Genomic DNA, 17,853 nt, shown 5'->3' with positions numbered 1-17,853 from the left:
TTTAGAACTCAATGATAGACAAATTACTTATTAAGATGGAGATTTTTGCAGCAAACAAGCTCAAAGACAGCACATCAATCTATAACTTGTGCAGAAAACTGAAGAGAGTGCCCAAGGAGGTCAAACACGTATCTTTATCCAATCTGGCACTTTGGTATTGAAAACGTCACATTTGACATTCCTTATCTGTGCTTGCAAAAAAAAAGATGGAGATGTTTGATAAACTGCTGTCCAGACAAAAGCAGAAGAGGGATGGTGGAGGACGATGCTGATGACAGGTCTATTATGCCACAGAGGCGACTGGAGAAGCCAACAATTGAGAGATGGAGCTGTCACAGCATTTTGCAAAATGCACCACACCAAAGGGTGTCACTCTGTCACTCGTCAAGACAAGATTAAATAACTCACTCAGACATCTTGCATCTGTCACTCTAGCTATGCCAGTGCTCAGTATGTGACATCAAATTTAGAAAGAAATATACTCAGTGATACTATTTTGTGATGCTGTAAGTGAACATAGAGGAAGAGTATGAGGACAAATGGACAGAAAATACGATCAGTTACTTGACAGACAGTTTGACTATAATAAGTTTGAACACTGAATGAATTATAGTTTTACTGTGTTACATACAGTGTGTATGTCATACTGTATGAGTAAATATGTGATAAACAAATGCCTAAGACAGCTGTTCAGTAACCTCAACTGGATCTCTGGTAAGCTAGAGGTCTGCAAAGCTTTACCTTTACTGTTGCTGCCCTCTACTGTCTGCTGCACGTCATATAACATAAGGCAATCTTGTGTTGTCAAATAATTTGAGTAATAGGGGCATGTAAGGTGAAATGGTATGATGACTGCTTTTAGGAGGCTCATACTAAGGTGTGCAAGTTGCCATTTTCAGTAGTAACTCATTTTAAAATTGTCTCTTTGTAATGATGTATAGTAACGGACACTCAGAATCAAGAGGGAGCTAAGCTAAAGCGTCAGTTAGGTCTGAAGACTACAAGTTAGTAAATGGAAAAAGACAAAGCTAAGGAAGTACACCTCAAAATGTTACATAACATATACCCTACTAATCACCTTGTTGCTAAATTTGCCGACATTGACTCTTCCTGTACATTTTGTAAACAGAATATGGAAACAATATCTCACCTTACTTTTTTGAACCCACCAACTTTGTCTACTCTTTTAACCTTAAAGATATCATCTGTTTCTACGATAATTCAGGGAATGATGCTCTTGAGTATCTAATCAATTTCATCAATCTGTATGCCAAATTTTATATTCACAAGCAGAAATTTTCTAATTAATCACCTAATTTTGTTCCTTTTCTTATAGAATTTAAATCTCTACTGAAGTCACTTAGATTGTTGGATAATAAAAAAAGTATTAAAATTGTGGAAACTGTAGAGCTTTTTTTCCCTGAAACCTCTGACTAATTGTAAATTTATGTTTACATGTACCTCATTTTATTTTTTTCTATGTAATTATTCTGTTATTTCATCATTTGTATTGCTTCGTATGTTTTTTATTTTTATCTTCATAAGTTTGTACACTTGATGTATATGTGCTATTGTTTACCTGATTCTTTGTATACTACATTTTGTCAATAAAAAATAATAAAACAAAATGTTGTGTTGTGTGTGGAGCACGGTTGTAAAATAAGAACGGTCTGCAGAATTATAACAGAGTGAGCTTACCAGACCTCTGTAGCCCGCTCATATCTGCTGCAGGGTAGCAGTTGGAGGCTACATTAGGCGCTACTAGCATCACACACCCAACTCTCAAACTTTTGCCCCCAGTGGCGTTGCATTGTGGGTAATGCAGGCACCAGGTTTAAAAAAGAAAGACGAATGTGTGGAATAAAGCAAACATGATACCTCTGGTTCAATAGATATAGTGTAATAAAACCTCTGTACATGTAACTTACTAACTAAAAAAAGTGGATTTAGTGTCAAGCTCTTTTGACGGGGGCAAAATGTTCAATTTAATAATGTGGAAAAAATGCACAATCTTGCCGAGCCCAATTTTTTTTATTTATTGGCCATGTTCCAGTAACGTACTTACTGGATGATGAGTCAATAACAAGCTGCAACTATAACCATGAAAATAAGTTTGACCTCACTTACGGAAACCTGTTACACAAGCAACTCCCTTAGCGGGCTTTGAACTTCCTCATACAAAAGACACAGAGTAACATGAGTATCCTGGAGTCGTTTTTTCTGACCACTTGTTGAATGTAAATCGATTAATGTTATTGGCTCTTTTGACGTTACATTTCAGGTCTCCCCAGTGGATTTCCATCTAGCCACTTACAAAAGCACAAGGATACGTAACAATGATTGTTTTGTGACAGACCTTTCACACTTTCGTTCATAAATTCATCCTGTCTGTGTTGCCAGTCACCTAGGGACAATAACACAGTTGCTTGGCGGTCATTCTCTGCGAAAATTTGAAATTAACTAATATAAATCACTATGGGAGATATGAAACGGAAAGGAACTTAAACTACACTCTTTCAGTGTTTTGGTAAGCCTGCCCCTGAAGCTATAGTGCTGCTTCGGGTGACACTGCATGCAGACGTTAATGTTACAGAAACTACAGAAAATGAGCCAGATAAGGCTGATGCTATAGCCTACACGGTATTGTTGCAAAAAAGTATGGGGTTGTCGTTTTGGGACGCGTCGCTCTGGGACAGTATGAAGCTGGGAGGGAAAAATCACAGTATACTCACTACAAAAAACAAGAGTACACCACTGGTTCTCCCAACATCTAAGAAAAAAAAATCTGGCTTTCTTTGACTTGCTAAATGTTTGACTTTCTTTACCAGCCACTGATTTTCTAGCTTGCTTCTTGGCATTACACACTGGGCATTTAGCCTAGCATAAAGTTAGCTAATCTAGCTTGTGTTCGTCGGCAGACCTAGCTAAGTCACCATTAGCACAGTGGTTTCCAAACTTTTCATAACAAGGGCATCTTAAATGACACAAATAAGACCACATACCCCTTTTTAAAAGATCTTGTCCCAGGGTCCCCCATCTGATATTTTATTACAGATAGTGTATGCAACCCATGACCAAAATAGTCATACATTCTGTCATTGTGTTACTTATGAATGGAATTATAGTGAAAATAAATGATTTCCCTTTTTGCTGGGGATCCCGGAACCCCCTCAAGGACCCCTGGGGGTCCCCGGACCCCACTTTGAAAACCACTGTATTAGCATACATTCTGGTCACAGAGGAAACGATCAGTTTCTCTAAAAGACCGCCAGTGTTGGAAAAACCTGGTACGTTGTTTAACTGAAGCTAAATTACAATTTCATAACGTTAATTTACCTCGATGATTTAAGATCTTCATAAGTATCATAATGAATAACGTTAGTTTCATTTCGCACATATACTTTGAATTAAATCATGTCTAACAGCAAACCTCCGTTTGGCTCCTGAGGGACATTTTATCAAGTTATAATATCCCAAAAAATAATATCACTCTTGTAATGTAAAGCAATCTGCCAGGGTGTCCTCACCATGACAACTGCTTCACTTCTGTCATTGAACAGCGGCTCTCTGGCTCTATCTTGTGGCCAGTCAGAGTTAACGCAATTTAAAGAGAAGAGGCACATTAGTCCTTTTTTCAAATAATTACCTGAAAACACTTAAATATAGAATTGGAGAGATGCAGTTCCTGCAGAACAAATGTGGACAATGTGTGGTCACATCAAATTATTATGACATATTATATATATTTCTTTTGGCGCTACAATGGCATTTAATAACGTAATTATAGCCACATGCACTAACATGCATCATCAAAGAATGTTCTCACCCCAACCACAGCCCTATATTATTCTTACTACTAGTATAATGTCACTACTACTACAGTGCACATATCTGTACATGTTGTTCATACATTGTTCATACATAGCCATATTTATTCTGCTCTTATAACACTGCAATATATTTCTTGTCCTACCTATGCACCACTTGTCTATACTTGAATATCGCATTGCACTTTTCTGCTTTATTTTTTTTTTTTTTGCACTTCTGGTTGGACACAAACTGCATTTCGTTGTCTAGGCCTACTTGTACACTGCACAATGACAATAAAGTTGAATCTAATCTAATGCACGCCTGGAAACTGGGATTAACACACACACACACACACACACACACACACACACACACACAGAGGGAGTGTGACTTCAGTTTTTGCTCAGGATGCCATTACTTCATATCACATAGCATTGATTTGTTTGCTGCTATATTAATGTCCTAAAATAAGGGTAACAAAAATGGAAACAAGTCAGACAGTTTTTGTTTAGACAAGACAGATTTCCCCCTTGGTTTAAGAAAAAAAAATGTCGTGAAGGTTAAATCTGAGACGAATTGACTTGTTAAAACTGATAGATGTTGTTTTGCAGTGATAAAGTAGCCTATGTAGTTGAGCTGAATCCAAGTCCAGTAACTCCAGTTTAATAAGCACAAATACTGTATGTAGAGAGTGCAATAAATGTTGATTAAGTTTGAGTCAGTTACAATAATTGATTTTAGTGCCAGAGAAACAAGCCTTCCTCTACACTCTTGTTTTGTTTAGTTTATTCGGACCGACTGATAAAATAACTTATTGCTCTTTTGCAGCCCTCATTATCAATCTATTTTACATGGAGGCACATGGTCAGTATTAGTAATGTCTGTCTTTATGCAACAGAGGGCACTATTTTGACACAATTTAAAAAAAATCAAAGTATAACCAAATATAAAATACGTAATTAGTGCCTGTGTTTGCAGGATATATGTTAGATTCCTGGGTGCTGGCTGCATGGTGACAAAGGTTGACTGAGCTTTTGCAGTTAAAGCTCCCAGGATCTGAAACACTATTGCCATTTCTTTCTTTTAAGTCCCTCCTTTACATTTTTTCTAATAAGACATTTTTTGTAAAATACCTAATATGGTTCTTGTGGTTTACCTTTCCATATATTGCAGTCTTCTCTTCTTTCACTTTTTAGTTGTATCCTCCTGTATCTGTTGATCTCATGGTTTGTTATGATCTCATAGTATTGATAATATTTGCATTTGCCCTTTTAAATTATATGCATTGTTTGTTTTTTTCGTTTTCCTGTAAAAACTTTACAACTTTGTTAAGACAAGTGCTATACAAATAAAAAATGATTTAATGTATAGTAGGCCTATACTATACTATATTATTATTTAAAATTAGAAAAAATAGATCAGATAAGATATATAAAAATACATATACAATTAGATAAACTAAGATAACACGTTATTAATCCCCAGGGGAGAAATTGGATGTTGCAGCATAACAAATAACAAAGATACAAAAAGGATAAAAACAGAGCTAAAAAAAATAGAACCGCACAATAAATCTAAATGTAATTAAAGTTAATTTAATTTAATTATAATTTAATTAGAAGATGAGAGTGAACAGTAAGTAGAACAAACAGCAAGAAATGAAATAGTACAATAAGATAGTGTGTATTCAGTCTTTTCTTATTTGTGTCTATATGAAAATGACAAATACAAATATGGCCCGACTATTCAGACGTTGACTATAATATGATTGCTTTGAATGTCCTACAACCATGTAAAGCCGCAGCAGCATCCATCGGTCTGCAGGTGTTGATATCTTGGGCGGCAGTCGTCAACTATCAAAGTTTTGGGATGGAAATTATTTCGGACCAATTGCATTTAGGCATCAGACTCTGAAAGCCAATCACATTCCAGATTTGTATTGTGGGTGTGTCCCACAAAGAGTGCGGCGGTGCGGTGCAACCTCCCTGGCCGGCGAGAGTTCGGTTGAGAGGGTGCTGGATGGTGGGTGAGTACCACTGATGAGAGAGCGGGCAAAAGAAGAGACTATTTTAGCACGCATTACAGGACTATTACATTTATCTACTGGATACTGCTAAGCACCTGGGCAGGGTTTCTTCATCTACTGTGTGTGGTAAGTTAAGCAGAAAAGACAGGGCCGTTCATTGTGGTGAGGATGTAAGTGGTTAGCAACAGTAACGTTAGCTAGCGGATTATTGTTCCATGACTTTTCAATGATGGAGGACCATCAGCTTTGCTAGTAGCCAGCGCCGCAGAGCCAATGTGCTTTTTGTATCAGTCTATATAGTTTTCTATCTAGTCTTGAATTAACATTTATGATGCATGTATCTGTTTTAGAAGTGTACTCTTTAGGAGCAACCGTAAAACGGTGTGGTCATTGTCCGCTTGCTTTTATCCCCACCCAGCCGTCTTTGAGACACCCACACCCATGATGGGATTTTGCGTCATCCCTAAAACTCTTATTTTAATAGAAATGAGACTATTTTGGATTTGTGTTCACCTTCTACATGCTTAAAGTCAACAAAACCGCCAGCATAGACGCACAGTTGTGTTTTGGTTGGTTAACCAGAGCTGTGGATGCCCTGCAGGCATCATTTCGAGCGGGTGGAATATAAAGCACAGCACGCCAACTTTGAGCTAACGTTAGCAAGCTAACCTAGCCGATGCAGCGGTTTGGCCCAGCCGGTGTATGTCATGCTGCATTTAATTGGTGTCAGAATAATCGGGAAAAGAAATTCCTGTCTGGGAAATTAACGTTACTGGTTCAGCAAAAAGTCTGGGACAAAATCACTAATATAGAGCTTCAAACTGGAAATAAATACTGGAAACGGGTATTGTTTAAACGCTCTGAGCAATGATATAAAACACATTCTTTGTAGCATCCATGTTTTTCCCCCACATTACGAATTAAAGCTCATGAACATACACAGAAACTCGGGAAATGGGACCATCCAAAGAGCACGTGAATGCAGCATTAGTCCCTAACGAGCAATTTCACAGCTAATTGTTGGCCCTCCTCTGTTGGAATATCCTACCAGAGGTGTAGTGTGCTATATATTCCAGTGGTGTAGAGCTGAATGAGGAGTAAAAGTGTAAAACTGTTTTCCAACTCCAAGTGAGGGGATGCAATGACATGGCAGCCAGCGGCCACACTGATCCCCGGTCTCTTGCCCTGACCTAGATTCGTGTCTAATCAGCGCCTGATTTAAGTATTGGACTTGATTGTAGGTTAAATATCTCTGAGCATTTGTCAGCTGATGTTGTCTCAGATTAATAAGAAGCATGCAGGGTTGGTGCTTTCAGTCATGCTAACATTCAGACTGATCCGTGTATCAGCTGTTGAGGGCATCAAGTGCCAGGTTTTACTGGGTTAATGCTTCGGTCTTTTTTTAGCTCAGTTTATGGAAGTAGGCCTATATGCATTTATTATTGATAGTGTATTTCTAGCTTCATTTGGATGATAAAACCACTCAGTCTTTTGTATTATATGCAGGACTGCAGCTAATGTCAGATGATCTTAAAAATCTTTAAAAATAAATAAAAAACTAGTCACATTTACACCTTATTATTGCATAACACAGTCAGAGTTTGCCTTGGCCTTTCAAGAGGCTCACATGGTGAAGTTACTGTACATGTGGGTTGGTTTTGCACAGGGATGGAGGTGTAAAGGCTTGAGCACACAAGTCTGTGTGGGCCAAACAAGTCCTTCTGGAAAAATTGCAAAGCAATAAAGCAAAGTAATGACAGCAAATGAATCCAACTAAAAGACAGAATACACATAATTCACATTACATTTTATTTGGTATAGTTCTGAAAAATAAATGTGCTTTTATTAAAAGAGGAACCTAAGGAGTTTGTGGGGTCATCCAGGTGCTCCCTCTCATTCTGTCACTGTTTATAAGAGATGATTCAGAAGGCTCTGCTGTAAATGCTGATTGAGACTCTAGTTTTGGTGTATTTTATGCTCACTCGACTTTTTCTCCACACAATACATTCTTACTGTATATACGCACAGGTACACAGTATGGATCTAATGTTTTCGGATGACCAACATTTTTCTACTAGTAGTACTTTAATATAAGGTTACAAGTCCCCGCTGAGTTATGACAGGCAAGGAGCAACTACCATGGGGGACTGTGATAAGCTGTAACACTTGACAATTAATCAAACATGCCCTTAAATATACTTATTAAAATTGTCATCAAGCAAGCAAACAGCATTAGCCATTGAAAGCCTGACTTGTTATTTGAAAGATTATAGTCATTTAAATTACAAGTTTTTTTGGAGCCAGCATTTAGCAGCCATTAGAGAAGCTGCATCATCTTTAAAGCACTTAACCATCAGCTTCAACATTCAGCTGCTTTGATTGCAGCTTGGTGGAATCGTCTTACCTGAAATGGTCAAAATGTTTGTCATGGTGCTACCACGGTTGGCATTAACGATATTATATAACAAAATGATATAATTGGCTATTGGTGATTGGCTATTGTGGTCAATTTAGCAATTTGATGAGCAGGACTGCTTTATGGCAAGATTGGAATTTTTATGATTTTTTGCATCTAATTTGATTTAAGACGTTACGGTTTGGTTATTTTACCCATTAACAATTTCTTAATTGCTTTCCCAGAAAATGCATTATAATAAAAATTGTGATATAAACTTACATATACCGTGATAAACAATTTCCCCACTAAACTATTACTGGCCCCTAAACCTTGTCCAGTAAATGTTCCCGTTAGCTGCTCTGACGCTTTCAGCTCTGGTGCTGAATGTTAACGAAGTCAGCTAAACCACTTTTGAACCAGACACTGGTACAATCTCCTCTACTGCCGTTCAGTGACATTCACTTTTCGGCTGACAGAATTTTATAATGGCCACTTTTAGATTACGTTTACACGTGGCCGGCTATTTTCATAAACGGACATTTAGAACCTCTACGTTTTCAGAAAAGTGTTTGTTTACATGTACCTGTGTATATATGCTGTCGATGTCGTTAAGAGCATGCCAAACCTGTAGGTGGCAGTGTAACGAGAAGCTCAAGCCCACGTTAACCAATCAGAATCCCGAAAAAAGCAACAACAGCAACGAATCACTTCCTCTCTCGGCTGCCTAAACCTCCGATTGTCTCGTTTACATGCAAACGTGCAAACGCAGTTTTCCAAGATCTCCAGTTTTTCCAGTAATCCAGTAATCATTTTCTGTGATAGAAACGGGGTTTTCGTGTAAATGAGAGGCCAAACCGCAGGAAAATATCTGCATCTTCCCTTCGTGTAAACGGGGAATTAATTTCTTTGACTTTGGAAAAAAAACAAAAACAAAATTTTGGCCTAAACTGTCAACTCTGGAGTCAAACTTTGAAACATTTCATTCTGGGTACCTAACACACAATGAAATGATTGCTGTAACACAGATAGGCCTTTTGTCACAGAAGACATTTTGACATTTCACAGTAGGAAAAGCACAGGTGTTATGCTAAGCGAATGATGTCTTAATTCCATTTAGCTGCATCAGTTTTCAGGGTCCTGGTATTGTGCATGCCTGTGTAATGGATAGATGAGGCTTGGACCCAAATGCAGAGTTAGTAGTTTATTAATGAATAGAAATTCCAAAAACGAAGAGGATAGCAGGGCAAAAAAACTTACAAATGAGAAGTCCCAAAGGCACGCAGGCCAGGAAGCGAGGAAGCCAGGAATGAGCAGGCACACACAGTACACCACTCAAAAAAAAAACAACTCGACCAAAACCATACAACACAAAACGTAATGATCCCACAAGACACAAAGGAAACACAGAGACTAAATACACAGGGTAATGAGGAAACAAGGGACAGGTGACACTAGGGCTGGGGAACAGGTGAAACACATCAGACAATCACAAGGGCAGGAAAACCAAAAGACAGGAAGTAAAACCAGACAAGACTAGGGAGAAAAGACAGACTTCAGAATAAAACAGGAAATGGGAAAACCAACAGAAAACATGAAACCAGCTAAACAAAGAAACTTGACACAGGGACTAGACATGACAGCCTGTGCAAGTCAAAATGTCCGCAGTAAAAAAAAAGCCTATTTAAAGTACCAACAGTCTTGAGTCACAGTGGTCACATCTGTGCTCTATAAGGTAAATGGTGTGACATTAGTCAGCTGCATGGGTTTTAAATGTAGCATATTTTTTTGTTGGTCAGGTTAACATTACTCACTCTCTCCTTCCCACAGGTGGCGTAGTGTGTTCTGCTTCTGGTTTCCAGCAGAAATGTCACAGAGGAGTGGGCAGGAGGACCCGGAGCGGTACCTCTTTGTGGACCGTGCCGTGGTCTACAACCCGGCCGCACAGGCCGACTGGACTGCCAAGAGGCTAGTATGGATCCCATCAGAACGCAATGGCTTTGAGGCTGCCAGTATTCGTGAGGAGCGTGGAGATGAGGTGGTGGTGGAGCTGGCAGAGAATGGGAAGAAGGCGGTGGTCAACAAGGATGACATCCAGAAGATGAACCCGCCAAAGTTCAGCAAAGTAGAGGACATGGCGGAACTCACCTGCCTAAACGAAGCCTCTGTGCTTTACAACCTCAAAGACCGCTACTACTCTGGCCTCATCTATGTAAGTATTTGTCATTCACTCATAACAACTACCTGTAACGACTTGTAATCATCTTCGTCCACATTGACGAAACTAAATTGAGGTGTGAAAAAAATTAAGTCGATAGTTTAATTGTACTGTTTTATCAGCATCACCACCATAAGAGTTGATGTAAACAGTTCCATCCAACTGTCTATTAGTCCCTCTACAAATACTAACTTTGTTATAAATATATTTCTTTTTTGTCAGACTTGATTTACATCTAGTAATCTCAGTGTACAGTAATGCCTTGGAAAGCCAAGTCAGTGGTAGGGTTGTGTACCGAAATCTGTACTTTTGTGGACTGTACCGACCGAATTATGTCGGTACTACCGAGGACCGATTCACGTTAAATCAAACATTACCAAATTTCCGTACCTGAGAGCGCGTAATAAGGGTGGGCTTATCTGTTCTTCCTGCATGTTGACAGAGAGCGGCGGGCGCTTCGACAACCACACACACACACACACACACACACACACACACACACACACAGCGAAACTAGGTTCACTCAGCAGTTTGTTAAAGTCACAGTGAGTCAGTGCCGTTTAAGCGGTTGCAAGTGTCGTTACACTTTTCAAATATAATAATGACGAGCCAAAAGCAGTCGCGGTGCAGTTACACTTTCTCGGGGAAAGGCAGGCACACCAGTGTTCTCTATGCCCTGCCAAGAATAATAGTTACAGTGCAGTGTGAGGAATTAATAATTATTTGTTTTAATAGGTTGTAGGGATGGGTTTGGGAGAGGAGAGGGAGGTGTGTTATTTTTGTGTGGATTCTAAATAAATAAGAAAATGTTCTAAGTAAATAGGATAAATAGGTTTAGACTTATTTTTACAACTGAAATTAATTTTTTTAATTTTGAGCTTGAGCCCCTTCCTCTTTCACTGAAGTGTGTGAAATTGTGGAAGTATTTTGGATTTCCAGCGAGTTATGTTGACAACGTTTGCGTTGTCAACAAAAAAGCCACAGTTTGCAAGCTCTGCTATGTGCGTGTACCATATTCTGTGTGTTTACTGCCGATTTATTTTGGCCGATATTTGGCTGATATGTGCTTGGTTTTTAAACCTCTATTTGAAAGATAAAATGCAACACTAATATAAACAGAATTTCTCAACAAAAACATTTATTGAACACTTCACCAATCTACACTGTATAGGCTACTTCAATTAAAAATGTATAATGTAAAAACATACTGTAGCCTATATTGTATAAATAATGTATGAAAAATATATTAAATAAACAAAACAGGTAAGAAGAAAATAAACATTGTCAAATAAACCAATGAAATGAAAATGAAAAAATAAAGTTTAGTGCACTTATCAGCATTTAGGCCTATTAAACTTCTGAGAATACAAATCTGCTTCACAGAAAGTGATTAATGAATCTCAACACTATTTCCTCCTAACTCCTGTTGAATCACATAAGACTAGGGCTATCTAAAGTCAGTTCTTGTTCACCTTGTTTGTTAGATCATTGTTCATTTGTTGAAGTGTTTTATCTGTGTTTTGGGGATCCTACTGTTAGCCTACATGTCCTGTTGATTTCCAGATTTCTGTCATTCAAACAACTCTTAGTTGTAATTTAAAACTCATCCAGCCAATTTAATAAAATTAAGGGTTTTATTCGTGTTCGAGTCCATAGATGCAGTTAATGGATACAGGCACGGAGAACTGAAGGCTCTGTTAGCAACGATTAGCAACGATTAGCTCCGTTAGCGGTTAGCTCCAGTTAGCTCCGTTATAGGAGTGGATGAGACTGCCACAGACAGGGGTAACAACCAGACTCTGATAAATGACATTCGGGGAGCTTCCACAGCGCTGTGGCCGCGGTGTTTTGTACGGTTTTATTAGTACAGTTAATCCCAAGGCAAGAACACCAGCAACATGCTACTACTAACAGTAGCGTCTGAACCTGAAGTGACTGTGCGAGACACACTGCGCAAGAATTCACGAGGGGAGGGGCTGGAGGCAGCTGGTCTGGGCGCACTGTAAAAAATGTCGCCTATTCATGTTTTTAACACTAGGCTGCCCGCAGATGCGCCTGCTTATTAATCGGCTTGATATTGGCCGATGCCAATTATGTAAAAAAATGCCAAAAATCGGCCGATTAATCGGCCGGCCGATTAACGTGTAACTAGCTAGCTAGCTAGCTGAGCTGAGGTACAGACGAAAGGAAAATTATCTGTTAAGAAATGTGGCGACATATCCCCGGTGTTAAGAGGCCCGCCGCGTAGTCAGCAGTAGCTATGGATGTACAAGCTGTTGAGGGCGAAGTAAAAAAAAAGAGAAAAAGAGAAGGTACTTTTCAAACAAGTGGCGCATTGACAAAACGTACAGCGAAAGACCGTGCACAACATTTCAGACCATCCTGCCAACCTGTTTACATTTTAACGTCAATGTAGACTGTAACGATGTTTAAGTCGCTTGAAAGCTGCTGCCGTTTTAATCCTGTTGGCTCTCTGCTGCTCAGTTCTACCCCGCGACTGACGAGAGACACACACACACACACACACACACACACACACACACACACACACACACACACGGTGGATGCAGGAAAAACCGGAGATGAGACGTACAGGATGACCTAACTTGAGGACAGCTACACTTAATACATCCATGAGCTACACTCGTTATTGTAAAATCAATGATAAGTTAAAGTCCAATAAGTACTTTATCAAACCGTCTGAATGTGTGTCCCAGGCCAGGATAGGAAATTAACTTACAATGTAAAGATCAACAAGCTACTGACACATAATAAATACATTATATTAATAAAATATGTATTAATAATGAAACATAATTAATAAAGCAATTCAAAATATGATAGTGCACTCTCTTTTATAAATTTGAATTCTGGAAAAAGTGGCTGGTAAAAAATTTAAATGGCCCCACCCTGCTCAGAACACACTAAAGACACACTGAAGAACACACTGACAGTTGTTTTGTAATTTATTCCGAATAAGGCTTTAGCTATATGTTAAGCTCTAAGCTGTTTAAGGTGTGTTTCTAACAGAGGAAGTGGAATGTTGAACGTTTCCTGTCAATAAAAGTAAACCGTTGACAATTCACAATACATTATCTTCTGTTAATTTTAATACTTATGCATTGTTGTTAAGAATATTAAAATTAATATATGATAAATATATGACATGATAAATAGAAGGTTTCAAATAGACCCGGTGATCGGTGATCGGCATCGGTCAATACTGCTCACAGCAATCGGTGATCGGCCCCAAAAATCCTGATCGGAGCACCCTTATCTTCAATCATAACCATTGCCTAATCCTCGTGCCTTCCAGGCAGCGCTGCCTGGATGACTTCGTTGGGGGCTTCAAACACCATCACCGCTGTGGCTGCGAAGCGTCTGCCCTCAGGATTGTCGGTAAACTTTTTTTTTCCGGTAGCACTTCAAATTACGGCTCGGTAATAAGATGGTAATAGTGGGGTAACAGTGTGATAATAAAGAGGTAATATATAGGTAATAACATGTAATTACCAAAGTAATAAGTAGGAAAGGGTTCAATAATAACCATATGTATATCTGGGTAATGGTAATATAGTTATATTAATATTGTAATAACATGGTAATAACAGGGTAATATATGTTGATGTTTTCACAGTATTATAGGCTACTATCAGTGTAATACCTTCCAAATTAGATAAAACTTCTTGGAATTTAAAATTGGTAATTACCATATTATAATGCTGAAATTCATCCATCCTTTATGTTCCAAACATTTCGCTTTTGTTTCAAGGTAATACTTTACAAATTATATGTTTAATCTTGTGACTTCTTACCTGGAAACACATCTGGTAGTTTCTGTGTAATAACCATGAATCAGTGCTGCAAAATGCAAAACTGCCTGTTTCTATTGTATTACATGGTAATATTAGAATAACAGAGGTGTCTAGATTACCTGGAAATGCTTCTGGTAGTTTCTGTGTAACAACCATTAATCAGTGGTGCAACATGCAAAACTGCCTGTTTCTATTTTATTACATGGTAATATTAGAATAACAGAGGTGCAGAGATTACCTTGAAATGCCTCTGGTAGTTTCCAGGTAATCTCTGCACCTCTGTTATTCTAATATTACCATGAAATGTGTCTTTTCCTGCATGCATGTAACCCTGTGCAATCTGACCAGCAACTAAACACCTTCCACCATCAAGCACTGGAGACTGGGATTGTCGTAACTCAGTTTATTTGACTTAGAAAGGGTGAAACTGGGAAATGAAACACAATGACCAGTTACTTACATACAGTATTGATGAGTCAAACATTATACAATGATAATTGTAAAAACAATATAACTACACGTCACTGTAATGCTGTAGTATATACAGTAGCTAACATGTAAGCTGAAATAAAGGAAATACGTAATGTATTGTTATACAGTGTACGTAGTATAATCTATATTGTTTATCTAAATAAACCAAAATATACTTACATGTAGCACAACCCAAGATAATAGTGGCAAACTAGCTTACTGAAGCATACTGTCAGTCTAATATGAGCTATCAATCATTATCAAAAATATACATATTGCACATCAAACTTTTTGACAATAATTAACAAAGATATCAGAACAGTATGTCAGCATCTATTTCACATACCGAGAATGCTACCAAAGGCATGGAACGTCGAAGATTGATGCGGATAGTATGGAGAGATGATAACATATGAGGCTGTCCTGCTCACATTCAACTTCCTGACTAAATCCCATTGTGCAAAGGTCCTACAATTCTTAAAGGAACACATTTAAGTGAACTAATGTCCTGATGGGGACAGAACAAAATGGGGACTGAACAATATGAAATAGAAACAGGTAGTTTTTTTGCAGCACTGATTCATGGTTGCTACACAGAAACTACCAGACGTGTTTCCAGGTAAGAAGTCACAAGATTAAATATATAAGTTTTACCTTGAAACAAAAGGGAAATATTTGGAACATAAAGGGTGGATGAATTTCAGCATAATAATATGGCTATTACCTATTTTAAATTCCAAGAAGTTTTATCTAATTTGGAAGGTATTACGCTGATAATAGCCTATAATACTGTGAAAACATCAACATATATTACCCCATTATTACCATGCTATTACAATATTAATGTAACTATATTACCATTACCCAGATATACATATGGTTATTATTGAACCCTTTCCTACTTATTACATTGGTAATTGCATGTTATTACATCTGTTACCTTCTTATCACCTTATTACCCCAGTATTACATCTTATTACTGTGATGTATTACCCAGTTATTACTTTGGTAATTACATGTTATTACCTATATATTACCTCTTTATTATCACACTGTTACCCCACTATTACCATCTTATTACCGAGCCGTAATTTGAAGTGCTACCTTTTTTTCTTTTTACTTTATTGACAAATTGTCAAGTTTCCAATTGACTGAAGATGTTATTGTTACATTATGTTGTTAATAAATGTTTTAAATTTGACAATGTAATGTGGTACATTACAAACAAATGCCAGATATTATATTGCATACAAGTCTAAAAATGGCATAGCAACCTGTGCTTTAAAAAAAAAAATTATCTAAAAATCGAGAATCGAATCGAACCATGACCTTAGAATTGAAAATGTAATTGAATCGAGGATTTGGAGAATCGTGACACTCCTAGCATTATACCATATTACTGAATCCCCCCAGGATTCCTTTATTCATGTAGTCTAAAATCTGAAGCAAGTAACCTTCATTGTCTTAAAATGAACAATTCATCTACAAATCTTATCCATTGCATTTCATACTTGATTCTCTAAATTCAAGAGACTAAAAAACACATTTCCTTTTAATGAGCAAGCCAGCATGTCCTACATAAGCTGCCGATTTCCCCTGTGATTATGACCCACTTAGAGAAATGCATTCCTGGAATAGCCCAGACACAGAGCTTGTGGGCCACCTGAAACTCTTGGAGGAGGCAGGGGCTGAGAAGTTCACACTCAGAGGCCCGGGCACAAAGACAGAAATGAGCTTTGCTAAACTAGATTTTACTTGGGGCATATTGTGAAAATGATGGTTTGTTTCCTTATCCAGTCATATTGGTTGATTACTTAGTAGAGCTGGGCAATATATCGATATTATATCGATATCGTGATATGAGACTAGATGTCGTCTTAGATTTTGGATATTGTAATATCGTTGCGGTATCGCTATCGAGGTATTTGGTCAAAAATATCGTGATATTTGTTTTCTCCATATCGCCCAGCCCTATTACTTAGTTTGTAGATGATTTAGGATTTACACTGCAGAACATCTCTCCACTCAGTAATAGGGGTGTCACGATTCTCCAAATCCTTGATTCGAATACATTTTCGATTCTAAGGTCACTTTTTTTTTTTTTTAAAGCACAGGTTGCTATGCCATTTTTAGACTAGACTTGTATGCAATATAATATCTGACCTTTGTTTGTAATGTACCACATTACATTGTCAAATTTAAAACATTTATTAACAACATAATATAACAATAAAATATCTTAAGTCAACTGGAAACTTGACAATTTGTCAATAAAGTAAAAAGAAAAAAAAGGTTTACCGACAATCCTGGGTTTGGTGTTTGAAGCCCCCAATGTCGTCTTCCAGGCAGCGCTGCCTGTAAAGTGGGCGACTCTGCAGTCCGCTAACTTGTTGCTCTCTCTAATATAACCAATATAAGCTGCTCTGTTTAGGCTACAAAACGTGCATGCAGGCTAAAATTCAGCCTTGCGGTTTTGTTGGGACAAAGCTATAAGCAGAAGGAATATCCGCTAGCTGCTAGCCTAATGTGCAATGGTAAACACAGAGAATATGGTACACGCACATAGCAGAGCTTGCAAACTGTGGCTTTTTTGTCGACAACGTGAATGTTGTCAACATAACTCACTGGAAATCCAAAATACTTCCACACTTTCACACACTTCAATGAAAGAGGAGGGGGCTCAAGTTCTGTTGATGGGTCTCCAGCATCTGCAGTTGCCATGCTAACTTTTGACTGGCTCTAGCTAAGTTACAGGAGGTTGACTGCCTCGCAGCACTTCAGCACGTGTTTTTTTCCGATTGATAAGCTGACCGGACGTGACATGGGGGCGTGGCAGTTTCGACGATTCCATTTCTTTATTCGAAATTCAAGATTGTGACTTAATTTTGGTCGATTTCCATCGTGACACCCTTACTCAGTAAGAGATTTACATTAAATAATAGCAGACACAAATGGTTACAGCTGGGATTGTCTGAAATCATTTACATCCTACATGTACAGCTTTTCAAAACAATCTTTCCCTTTAGGTCAGGGGATTATTCATCAGTTGTTCCAATTACATTAGTTTTTAAGGGAAATGACCTGCCGTTGAAAGTACATTTGTGGTTTTCTCCTTGGC

The 17,853-nt window shown here is 38.1% G+C and overlaps 1 protein-coding gene across 2 annotated transcripts in view; it reads left to right on the top strand.

Annotated features, from left to right (window-relative positions):
• Nucleotides 1-5,771: 5,771 nt before the first annotated feature.
• LOC116043026 (myosin-10-like) overlaps nucleotides 5,772-17,853 on the top strand; it is a 77,432-nt gene continuing 65,350 nt past the window's right edge. For both annotated transcript variants that reach the window (XM_036000365.1, XM_031289522.2), the window contains exons 1-2: nucleotides 5,772-5,962; nucleotides 10,062-10,443. In XM_036000365.1, the coding sequence (XP_035856258.1) occupies nucleotides 10,099-10,443 (345 nt within the window). In that variant the 5' untranslated portion in view covers nucleotides 5,772-5,962; nucleotides 10,062-10,098. The remainder of the gene's footprint in view (nucleotides 5,963-10,061; nucleotides 10,444-17,853) is intronic.

The sequence above is a fragment of the Sander lucioperca genome, chromosome 4, assembly GCF_008315115.2.
Source record: "Sander lucioperca isolate FBNREF2018 chromosome 4, SLUC_FBN_1.2, whole genome shotgun sequence".
NCBI lineage: Eukaryota > Metazoa > Chordata > Actinopteri > Perciformes > Percidae > Sander > Sander lucioperca.
This window is presented reverse-complemented; position numbering and strand designations above follow the sequence as displayed.